Here is an 11,258-nt window from a genome sequence, read left to right as displayed (position 1 = left end):
GGATGTTCCAAACTTCCTCTTCTTCGAAAATCTCCTTTAGAGCCGATATATTTCATCTTATAACATCCAACGTCTTACCTTACATTGATCAAACTTAAAATTCTTAGCCTAATAAAAAATATTTAAGAACAGTTAAAAATAAAATAAAAAACATAGACAATATAAAATCTCAAAGTCTCACTTTTATATATTTAAATTTAAAAAAAAATATTTTAATGCTTTCAAAATCTTCATTAAGCTATTGCCTTACACCAAATGCAATTTATTCATAAATATAATAATCAATTATTACGAAAAAGAAAGTTGAATTCTTTACAGAATTAGTTTATTGATTAAGACAAGAATAAAAATGAAAAACCAAAACTTCAAACTTTTTAGATGTAATTTATATGGAAAATTTAATGATTTAATAGATAGGGTATGAATCTAAATACTTAATCCATTCATCTAAATTTGCTGCCTCAAAGTACATTGGAGTTCTAGTGAAGCTCTGTTTTTAATGGGTGCACAGTAGCTGTTGTTGGCAGTTGGACTGCAACAACCACCGACCCCTTCTCTCTCTCTCTCTCTCACTCTCTCTCCAACTAAATCAACTAACGGAGAATAATAACAGAACATCCCAACGGTTAACTTTCACCTTTGTTTCTTTCTCTCTCTCTCTCTCTCTCTCTCTCTCCTTTTCGCAAGCACAAGAAAAACAGAGATCGAAAAAGCTAATAGGCACACACCTTCCTTCTCAAAAAACATGAACCAAATTGGACCCATCTCTCTCCCTTTAATCTTAGACTATTTTTGGCACCAGACATCCTGCGCAAATCTCGCAGGAAACTTACGACAAACACAAACCATTGCCCAAAAAAGGAGCAAGAAAAACTCTTTTTTGTTTTCCCGTTTTCTTCTTCTCTTTTGAATCTAATGCAACGCCAAATTTGATGTAATGTGATAGTAATGAACCAAAAGTAGACCCGTTCTCCCAATCTGGGTCGGATCCTAGATTCGGGTTAATGGGTTGCGTTAGCTCCAAACGGACATTGTCGGTGGCCGATGTCTCCCCATCTTCGTTGCCTGTTAACGACCATAGCTTGGCGGGTCCTTCAAGGTACCCGTCTGGGTATTTAAATTTTGAACAGAAACACAAAAACGATAAGAAAGATGGAAGTAGACGCAAAAAGTGTAGCTATGACATTGATAACGGTAATGAGGAGGCGGCAAAGGAAGATCAAGATAGCAATCAGCAAGGCAAAAAAGTAAGGAGAAGGAGCTCTAGCGGACAGAGTGGACCCATTAATCTCAAATTGGGATTCTCCCGGAGGCACGTTGAGGCCGAGCAGATCGCTGCCGGGTGGCCCAGCTGGCTCAGTTCTGCAGCCGCACAAGCCATTAATGGTTGGGTGCCTCTACGAGCTGATGCTTTTGAGAAATTAGAGAAGGTAATAAGGGCTTATTTATATCTTTCCCGTCTTTAAATATATAATACTGGATTTGATTCAATGCAGCTACATTGTTGAGGAGAATGGAAATTCATTGCTATTATAGTTATACATTTTATTTATTCATTCATCCACTTATCTTCTTCCTCTCTCTCTCTTAATTTTCCTTTTATAAGATTTTATTTGGGAATGAATAAGGAGATCCTACCATCAATGTTTTAAGAATATGATTGCTTCCCACTTATAATTTTGTGGGGGAAAAGAGAAAATTTTCAGGGGAAAGGATATTCTTTTTGTTGAGGTTTGAGTTTTACAAATTTTCATCTCAGAAACCTTGGTAGAGCATTCTAATCTAATAAAGGTAGCTATGAGGCATAAGGTGATAACTGTGAGAAACTACATTTGTTTGGTATGATGCAGCAAATTTTAGTTCCTTTTCCTATTTCTTGATAGCCAATTCATGTTAATGCTCATGCTTTGGCCATTTTCATAATGCATGATGTCTAAGAATTGTCACTTGCAATTTTTGCCATATATCAAGATTGGACAAGGCACATATAGCAGTGTGTTCCGAGCACGTGAGCTTGAGACTGGAAGGATGGTTGCACTGAAGAAGGTGCGGTTTGACAATTTTCAGCCAGAGAGCATTAGGTTTATGGCACGCGAAATACTGATTCTCCGCAGGCTTGACCATCCAAACGTTATGAAGTTGGAGGGAATAATTACTTCCCGGTTGTCAAGTAGCATATACCTTGTATTTGAATACATGGAACATGATCTTGCTGGACTATCATCTTCTCCAGACATCGAGTTCACTGAGTCGCAGGTCTGCTCATCTCCCTTATTAAATGGCCTTGTGCAGTTTCCTATTTTTTCAATACAGTGTGAACAACGTTCCAAAATATTATCATCCTATATGTCTGTGATGGCATTTTTGTTTCTAAGAAGTTCAGAAGATATTAATTAGGTTGACATTCTGCACAGGTGAAGTGCTACATGAAGCAACTATTGCAAGGGATTGAGCACTGCCATTTACGAGGTATAATGCATAGGGATATAAAGGTGTCCAACGTTTTGGTCAACAATGAAGGAATTTTAAAAATAGGAGATTTTGGATTGGCAAATGTTCTGAACTCAAAGAACTGTAATCATCTAACCAGTCGTGTGGTGACTTTATGGTACCGCCCTCCTGAACTCTTGATGGGTTCAACAAGTTATGGTATGTCAGTGGATCTGTGGAGTGTGGGCTGTGTATTTGCGGAACTTTTCATTGGAAAGCCTCTCCTCAAGGGAAGAACTGAGGTAATCATGGTATCATAATGCAGTTTCAAGAACAGGCCAATAAATATTGTGAGAATAAATGGGAAATGGAAAAAAAAAAAAAAAAGAAACAATAGTGTTTCCTGCATCTCTTCCTATTTATCATCTGTTTGATAGCTTTTACATACTTTCCTGTGTAATATTGGGAAACCTAAGTGGAGTGTTAATTGCCTGTGGTAGGTTCAAAAATCCTATATGGGAAAAACTCTGTTTCTCTTTAGCTAGTGGTTTGCATTTTTCCTCTCTTTTTTCAATTGGTATCTAGAGTCCTAAAGTCTTACGTAATTGAAGTTGAAGTTAATAAATAGTATCCTTCAATTAGGTTGAACAATTACACAAAATCTTCAAGCTTTGTGGTTCTCCTTCTGATGAGTACTGGAAACAGTCTAAGCTTCCTAATGCTACTATGTTTAGACCCCAACATGTTTATGAAAGCTCGCTACGAGAGAGGCTTAAAGATTTTCCAACAACTGCTGTGGACTTGATGGAAACTTTTCTTTCCATAGAACCAGAAAAGCGTGGGACTGCCTCCTCTGCCCTTTTGTCTCAGGTAACAACCTTTCAAAACCCACCAATAATTCTATAGTTTCGAAGTAATGATCAAACTACAAATATAACGCACTTTCGAGTGCTTCAGTTAATTCATGAGATCCCTTTTCTTGTTTCCTGTATCATGGGAATTATACAATTTTGAAACCTATTACTTTTTGAAATTGAAATTTTCCATTCACCTTTCCTTTTCTTGCCTTTAGTACTTCAACACAGTGCCATATGCATGTGAACCGTCAAGCTTGCCAAAGTATACACCTAACAAAGAAATGGATGCTAAGTATCGAGAAGCAGCACGGAGGTAAAACTATTAACTCTTTGTTAGGAACTTAAATGAGTAGCTGAAATGACATGTACATCCAGCAGTCTATCAAAAGTAATATTGTATAATTATATATGCAAGCAGGAAATAGTAGATCTCCAATGTAAAGAAATTCCTAATTATGCTTTTGAAATATTTGTAACTGAAGAAACATTGTACCTCCAGGAAAGCGGCTGGTTCTAGGACAAGAGATAAAGATATAGGACCACCAAGAAAACCCAGAAAGGCCAATACGACATTGGAAGAATGCAACATTAACAATAAATTTGCTCCAAAAGAGGTCAGTCTTTTCTCCTTTGCTGGCTTGCTCACTCTTCCAGCCATAAAATAGAGCTTGTTCCTAAAAGCTTGTTTCTTTATTTTTATGCAGAAAGTGATGGATACTCAATTTGTTCTTAAGGTCAAAGAAACTAATGTTCAAATGAAAAAGGAAAGAGGAAACATGAGCACAGAACTAAGTTCTTCTTTTGACACAAACTCGGAGACTTCCCAAGCAACAAAAGGGGACTATGTTTTCTCGGGACCGGCACCAGTCGTTGCTTCAAGTGGCTTTGCATGGGCAAAAAGGCTGAAAGAGGATACTAAGTCTACTCAGTCTATCTCATTGAGTGAAATTAGTGCATTAGAATCAAGTTTCAACTTTGCAAACGATTCCTTTGACTTGCCAAAAGAAAAAGAAGAGGAGGCTACATCCAAGCATTTGATGCTGAAGCATCGACGTCGTTATGATTCATCAGATTCTTTTGATACAGCCAACATATACCCTCTTTATGATGCAAAGGCAACTGATGAAACAGATGCTCTAATGACTAATCCTGTAAGAGTAAGCTTGACCACAAAATATCACCCTTTAACAATGACCAGAATTATTTTCATTTAATGTTTAGCACTATCTTAGAACATCTTGTATTGAGAGTCACTTCCATTTCATAACTTGTCAGGATCACTGTAAACGAAGGGAGAAGGTTGAATTTTCAGGGCCTTTGTTGTCTCACACAAATAAAATTGATGAGCTCTTGCAAAGGAATGAAAGTCAGATACGCGAAGCAGCTCGCAGATCAAGGTTGGATTGAGGTACAGGAAACTTGATTTTGAAACTTGATTTTGAAACTTGAGCCAAATCATTTCCGTTTGACAGATCCATTAACTGAATCCTAGAATGAAACGTCCTGTTGTTTTTGCAGAATTGTGAGGCATGGATTCTGGCATTTGAAAACCTTTCAGTCCGCCCCCGCGAGAGCAGGCAATGGTTCTTAACTGGGGACGTGGTTGGCAGTTGGAATTGGCCCTGTGCTTGTGTCTTGTGGTGCTTTCAACTCCTTGAAGAGCTTAGCTTTAACAAGGTGGATCCTGCCTTTAGGTTTTGAGTTATGTGTTCATATCCATTGTATTAGGATTAGGAACAAAAGTTTTTGAATTTGTATTGTATAATGGACTGATCAAATAGGAAAAAAAAAAAAAAAATCAATATCAGGTATAGGAGAGAGTGGCATCAATTTTGAACCCCAACAAAATCAAAGAAAGAGCGGAAAAACATAAGAACTATAACACATGATGCTTTGATACTTGATCTTGTAGCTGGAATTTCTCTGCTTATGCACATTGGAGCAGTGAAGGTGGCAAATACATAATTGAAATCTCACCAGAGATTCAATTTTAGAGTTAATTATAAAAAATAGCAATAGTGGATTGAAAGATACTTTCCTTGTTGTGTTTTAAATGAAAGTCTCATTATTTGGTTTATATAACTTAGAATAAATTTTATATAATTTATGTTTTGTTTAGTTCTACGATTGAAATTTATTTACTTGTATTTTTCTAAACTATCTTTAAGAGTAAAATTAAAAATTATATTTTTTTATTATAAAAAAATCTTCATAATAAATATAAAATACTTCAAACACATTATTCTAAAAGAATAATAATAACAATAATAATTAACATTATATTAATAAATTCAAAATATATCAGCATATGTCGCATATATTTGAAAAATTGGGATACCTCTCGCTGATTGCAGAAATTTCTCTAATATGTACATATAGAATGCTCACGCAATTCCTGAAAGTCTCAGATTCAACTACCCTTCCCCTCTAATAAAAAAGAAGGCTCATCTTGATCATCTTCTCTGGCTTCCATGCTTGTCTTTACCTTCTAGTGTAGAACACTGAGTATCTTCAACATGGTATCTCAAATAGAAAAAATTTTAATTTACAACAATTGTATGTACAACAGTTTTATCAATAAACACCGACTATGGTGGGTCATATAGGTCCCATCAGATCAATGATCAGCATTCGCTGTTATGCATACAACAGTCGTATTGAGTAATTTCTCGGCGATTATTCTTCTAGAGTCATAAGTGTAGGTATCAGTCCATGGTCCTCGAAGTCGATCTTGTTTAGTCTCAGACAACATAAAACTTGCTCTGGAAGCTCCTCTTGTTTCTGTGCCTGATTGAGATATTTTATATTAGTACAAGAATTTATTTGAAACGTGTGATTACTTCAACATCCAACACGAATGATGAAGGTGATGAGATTGATACATTACCTGGATGGTTAAACCAAGGTCAATGATTCCATTTTTAAGACGATCTCGAAATGATTCAAGTCCCTTCCTTGATATGTAGCTGAAACGATGAATATCCAGATCAATCTCCAAATAATTAGAGCCCTGCATCAGAGATATTTTCAGTGAACCACACAGTTATCGACCCTTATCCTGAAGGCATAATGCCATGTACAATTTATCATGGAATAACCGAATTCGAGCAGTGTATGCTGAGCTTAACCATTGGCAGAACTCAGTTCGAAGGCAAAATTTTCCTTCACCTTATAAAATTCATGCTGAGGACGAGAAAGGACTGGTTTTTCATTATAAGCATTTATAAGCTTCTTCTCAGCAGAACTTAAATTGAGATCCTCAGGATTCACCAAACCAGCCATTATCTTTAGTCTTTCTCTGAATGGAACGATTGATTCTTTTGCAAACCCTTTAACTTTTTCCATCTCATTGTCGACTAGTCTCTGTTGATTAGAAGAAACTGTGAACAAACCAGTATATAATATCAAGCAAAATATATGCTGACACAGAAAATTCACAAGGGGACAATTCAAAGCAAGATTACCTTGATGTTATCCTGATATTGAGAAGAAATTTCTTTCTCCCAATTTTCAGAAACCTTAAAATACAGAACAAGACTCATTCCTTGCCCATCACTATCACCAAGGAACATTGCAGCAGGATAAGTCGGCAACTGGGACAAGGCAAAAATCAAGATAATACAATGCATGTAAGAAACTGCTAGCAGCAGCTATTACGTTTGGCAAAATTGTACTTAAAAATTCCAGGAGGAATACAGCAGCAACATGAAAAAGTAACTCGCAGAGAAACAGCATATTACACTTATACAGGTGGATTGGAGATACATACCTGGATATTTACAATTAGAAGAGGAGGAATTTTCCCCTCAGCTTTTACATTTGGAAGCTCAAGGTGTTGTGCAATGTGATTAACCTTTCTAGGGCAGATAAACAAATCAACACCGATTGGAGAATATGGACTGCAATTTGGAGCAGGGCACTTCCTCTTATCTCTGCATTGTAGATCATTATATTATATCTTAACCAACAGAGTAACTACTTGTATGGATATTGCCAAAGCTTCCAATCAAAGGATGAATCAATGCCATACTTGAAATAGGTAGCACCACGGAGTTTGAAATTTGAGGGAGGAATCTCACACCAAAATCCTGCATTCGACTTCTCTCCGCTGCAAGGAGGAATAGTGAATCCTGCTTTGGGATGACACAAGAATCTTTTTGAAGCACCTGTAAGTATATATGATTGACGACCTTCGTTATGCGGCCATATAAACATAATCTAAGTAAAAGATTAGGTTTCAATATTGTACTCAAGGACAGAACTGACTGTTGAATGAAAAAATTAATGTCACTTTCAATTTCTATCAAGGAACAAGCAGCAGTAGCATGAACAAGATCATGCAATGAAATGCATATGTAAATTAATAAATATGAGTTGGACTTCATTTCACTCAAAAGAAACTTATAACTTGAATACTCACAGAGTTCACTGGTTTCGGTTCCATCACATGATTTCCTCTTAAAAGAAAGCCTGAAAACTGCTAGTTTCTTTTTTTGAGCTGATGCACTTAGAGCCTTATCATTGAAACTCACAGAAGGAACCAACAGAGGCAAGCCAGATTTTAATATAGTGTCTTGTGAGTCACGTCTATCCTCTATTGAACCTTTAAAGCTTCCATAACCATTCAACAACTTCTTCTTTCTGTTTTCCTCGGCCTTCCCCAAAAGTGAAACTTCATAACCCTGGGTACCAATAACTGCAAACCGCTTGGATTCCTTGTTTTCCTCTTTGCTTATCCTATGTCCATCTATTTTCATATAACTTTTGTGGTGTTCTTGACATTTACCCCAGCCATCCACTAAACATGAAGAACTTTCATATTGAAGCACCTGTCTACTTGAAATGTCCCCAACTGCAGGGCCCACCGTTGAAAAACAGTCTGCAGACAAACAATTACATCAGTGAGAACTCACACAGAGATGAAAAAAATACCTTATTATAATTTTCTCACAGGAAAAGGGTGCAAAAATACACAATCCACATTAAACTGCCACCGATGGTGAAGTGTCATATCTTATGAATATAGTTAAGCAGAATTCTGACATGCATTACCTCCAAGCACACTGCTGAATTCATCATCAGATTCGGATTCCAGATCCAGAATACTGACTGAATCAAACCAAACTTCCTCTTGGCAAACTCCTGCAAACACAAACTTTTAAAATCAGCCTAGTTATAAAGAATATGCCTAATGGTTTCAGTAGTTTGTTCCATTGAGTAAAACAATCAACGGAATAGTTTCCCATTTGTGCTTGGATTTCAACAATGCTGCACTTGGAAAAAGTTCCCAAAAGCTCGTAAAATTAGAAAATAAATGGGATGCAAAACATTAAAATCTTTGTTAATTTGAACATTTGGGCATGGGATTTCAGCTGTCTACACTACAAAGGTAGCTGAGAAACATGCTTATTAAACTTGATGAGAAAAACAGAGGTGAGGTAACTAGGGAGCACAAGCACATATTATGTTCCATTGCCCAAAATGTATGTGCAAATGAAGGTTATGGGTTGTAAATATTTGGTTGATGAGCCCATGAGAAACTTTTTCCCAATCGATCATGCACCTAAATGTGAAGCTATGGGGCCAAAAGTAATGTCTTTCAGCACATGCTTTGCCTCTAGATAAAATGAAATACGTACCATCACCGTCTACTTGACTGAGATGCCACTGCACCTGCTTGAGATGGTATGTTGAATTGGAGGCCCCAGATCTTCTGAAACTAGCAATTTTACCATTCTCAAAATCCTTATGGACAAATTGACTCGCAGCAAAATCTTTCACACATCCTGTTTCACTGGTTATTATCTTGTTTTCATCATGGAAACTGGATATTTTCACATGGCGTTTGCCAAATCGACCGAGGTGCTTCTTGCGTGTTTTAACTCTTTTAGGTGGAGTGGACATGCAGCCACCCATGAGGACTACTTGGTTATATAAACCTGCCGAGAAGAAAACATCATCTTTATAAAAGATGCTCTCCGCAGAAGAATTGAATTGTAATAACACAACCAGTACTGCCCAGTTCTTAAAATACTCTTGGTGATTGTTTAGATAACATGATTGTCACAAGCAGTTGTAAGAAGCAAAAGATAAAGCATGGTGTGTCTATTGGCGAGAATCCCCGGAAATTCAACTAAATGGTTACACAAATGTTGTTTCTGAGCTAAGAGAGACAGAATGTTGGAAGATTAATTATCTGAAAATCGATCAAATAAAAATTTATGCAACCATCTTTCAAACTAAGGGATTACTGGAAAAAACTCGAATTTACTTTACAATAGCATAAGTAGCAACTTTTTTAGAAATTGAACCCGCCAATCTCCAATTGTTTAACAAAGATTTATGAAATATGAAGAACTTGAAAACGCAAGAACAAACGTAAACATAAAATAGAACTTTGGGGAAAAATAACATACCCTTGTGTACAAAGTCCAAAGCTAGTAAAGTAGAGAGAGAGAGCCTCTGCTCACTGCCAAAGAAACTCTCGTTTCAATGTGTTAAGTAAGAAACAGAGTTGGGAAAAAGATAAAAGGGCAAAAGTATGGTAAAGGGTCCAAATCCAATAAGGTAAACAAGACATAAACAAGTAGAATGGATCACTTGTCATAAAAAGCATGGTAATGTTGTGAAAAAGGAGATGCGTAAGGTAGATGACGAATCAAAAACACATGAAATTGAATGGACACAACTTGACATTAAGTGAAAAGAGATTTAAAGTTTAATGGATAAAAAAAAAAGTGATCCAAAAAGAAGCATCAAACTTAACATTCTGGAAAAGTGTAAAATTTAAAAACGCAATTGTTGTAATTGAAGACAATGATAGAAAAAAAAAAAAAAAAAAAAAAAAGGAAGCAAATATTCCTTGCATAATTAAACATGACAACAAAAACCCAGATTAAGAAAACGACATAATATCATGTATGAAAATTAAAGAGAAACTAACCTGAAGAAGATGAAGGAAATGGCTAGCTGAAGGATATCCCTCTCTACGCAATTAAAAAACACCCAAAAGAATCAGACGGGGTTGAGAGAGTAGAAGAAGGGCTCATGGTGAATGAGTGGGTCAGACAACGTCGGATCGAGGTACATTAGCCAGAGAAAAACTACACTGTTACCTTCCCTAGTTCACGCACAATCTGTTGACACCTGGATTTCAAGTTTCTCCTTGTCCTAAATTTCGCTGGCGCCTAATCTGTTGCTGTCTGAACAGATTTTTTGGTCCGGATCCCTCTTCCGTGCTTTGTACACACGAGGCATGATGTTATTGATTTTATATAATAAATAAATAATTAATTAATTTACTAAGACACGATTCATCATATTCTAACACACATATAAATAAAAAAAATTACATGAAATACCTCCTTAATGTGAATTAATATCGTTGACCTCGAATAGTTACAAAGTCAACGGGGTTGTTACATTGGATCTGCAGATTTGAATTACATGATCCTATTTTCACAGGACTCGATGATTAAATTATTTTATTGAACTACATGTATAGGAATAGGATTAGTTTATTGGTAAATTAGAAAGTCAAAATATTCTCTTCATGTTATTTTTAATCAATTTTGATTTCTTTTTTATTAATAAAATTCCATGAATATTTTGAACTTGTCTTCATATATTGTTCAACGATGTTATTATGAAGAAGCATGCTCACACATGTACATGTCTTTCATCCATCCATACATGATTATTTACAGATTTGCCTACGCTAATTTTAATTTAATTACATAAATTCATTATATCTTGTTATTTCCAGAAGACTTCTGATCTTTTTCCATAGTTAATCAGAATACAGAAATTATTAATTATTTATAACAAAGTAAATGCATCTTTAGTCTGACATCGATTTATACCTAATTAAATATATATTTGTGAAATACAAGGAAGAAGCATACCACATGGGAAGCCGAATTAGATTCTTGCAAATTAATCGTATTACATGCACAACCTAGGAAGCTTCCT

The 11,258-nt window shown here is 35.9% G+C and overlaps 2 protein-coding genes across 4 annotated transcripts; one reads left to right on the top strand and one right to left on the bottom strand.

The window, feature by feature from the left end:
• Positions 1–512: 512 nt before the first annotated feature.
• On the top strand, positions 513–5,186 carry LOC110603131 (protein IMPAIRED IN BABA-INDUCED STERILITY 1). 2 transcript variants are annotated; one of them, XM_043953974.1, is made up of 9 exons: positions 513–1,430; positions 1,972–2,256; positions 2,415–2,732; positions 3,073–3,300; positions 3,503–3,600; positions 3,787–3,901; positions 3,992–4,444; positions 4,563–4,695; positions 4,806–5,186. In XM_043953974.1, the coding sequence occupies exons 1-8, from the start codon at positions 1,005–1,007 to the stop codon at positions 4,692–4,694; spliced, it is 2,055 nt and encodes a 684-aa protein (XP_043809909.1). In that variant the 5' UTR covers positions 513–1,004; the 3' UTR covers position 4,695; positions 4,806–5,186. The 2 variants fall into 2 exon arrangements, with proteins under 2 accessions (XP_043809909.1, XP_043809910.1); XM_043953975.1 differs by having other exon boundaries at positions 514–1,430; positions 3,992–4,438.
• Positions 5,187–5,546: 360 nt separating this feature from the next.
• Positions 5,547–10,538, bottom strand: LOC110605956. Of its 2 annotated transcripts, XM_043953976.1 has the most exons (11): positions 10,231–10,538; positions 9,704–9,756; positions 8,927–9,226; positions 8,340–8,429; positions 7,708–8,166; positions 7,318–7,453; positions 7,057–7,219; positions 6,752–6,880; positions 6,456–6,650; positions 6,175–6,297; positions 5,547–6,074 (listed from the first exon to the last, which is right to left on the bottom strand). In XM_043953976.1, exons 3-11 carry the CDS (start codon positions 9,201–9,203, stop codon positions 5,964–5,966), a joined length of 1,683 nt encoding a protein of 560 aa, XP_043809911.1. In that variant the 5' UTR covers positions 9,204–9,226; positions 9,704–9,756; positions 10,231–10,538; the 3' UTR covers positions 5,547–5,963. The 2 variants fall into 2 exon arrangements, with proteins under 2 accessions (XP_043809911.1, XP_043809912.1); XM_043953977.1 differs by lacking the exon at positions 9,704–9,756.
• Between the last annotated feature and the right edge of the window lie 720 nt (positions 10,539–11,258).

Source organism: Manihot esculenta, chromosome 2, assembly GCF_001659605.2.
Source record: "Manihot esculenta cultivar AM560-2 chromosome 2, M.esculenta_v8, whole genome shotgun sequence".
NCBI classification, from domain to species: domain Eukaryota; kingdom Viridiplantae; phylum Streptophyta; class Magnoliopsida; order Malpighiales; family Euphorbiaceae; genus Manihot; species Manihot esculenta.
This window is presented reverse-complemented; position numbering and strand designations above follow the sequence as displayed.

Coding starts and splice junctions, on each gene's coding strand:
- LOC110603131 (XM_043953974.1), top strand. CDS start 1,005: ATGGGTTGCGTTAGCTCCAAACGGACATTGTCGGTGGCCGATGTCTCC. Junction 1,431..1,971: donor CTTTTGAGAAATTAGAGAAG/GTAATAAGGGCT, acceptor CCATATATCAAG/ATTGGACAAGGCACATATAG. Junction 2,257..2,414: donor TCGAGTTCACTGAGTCGCAG/GTCTGCTCATCT, acceptor CATTCTGCACAG/GTGAAGTGCTACATGAAGCA.
- LOC110605956 (XM_043953976.1), bottom strand. CDS start 9,203: ATGGGTGGCTGCATGTCCACTCCACCTAAAAGAGTTAAAACACGCAAG. Junction 8,167..8,339: donor ATTCAGCAGTGTGCTTGGAG/GTAATGCATGTC, acceptor GTTTGTCTGCAG/ACTGTTTTTCAACGGTGGGC. Junction 6,651..6,751: donor AATATCAGGATAACATCAAG/GTAATCTTGCTT, acceptor TCTAATCAACAG/AGACTAGTCGACAATGAGAT.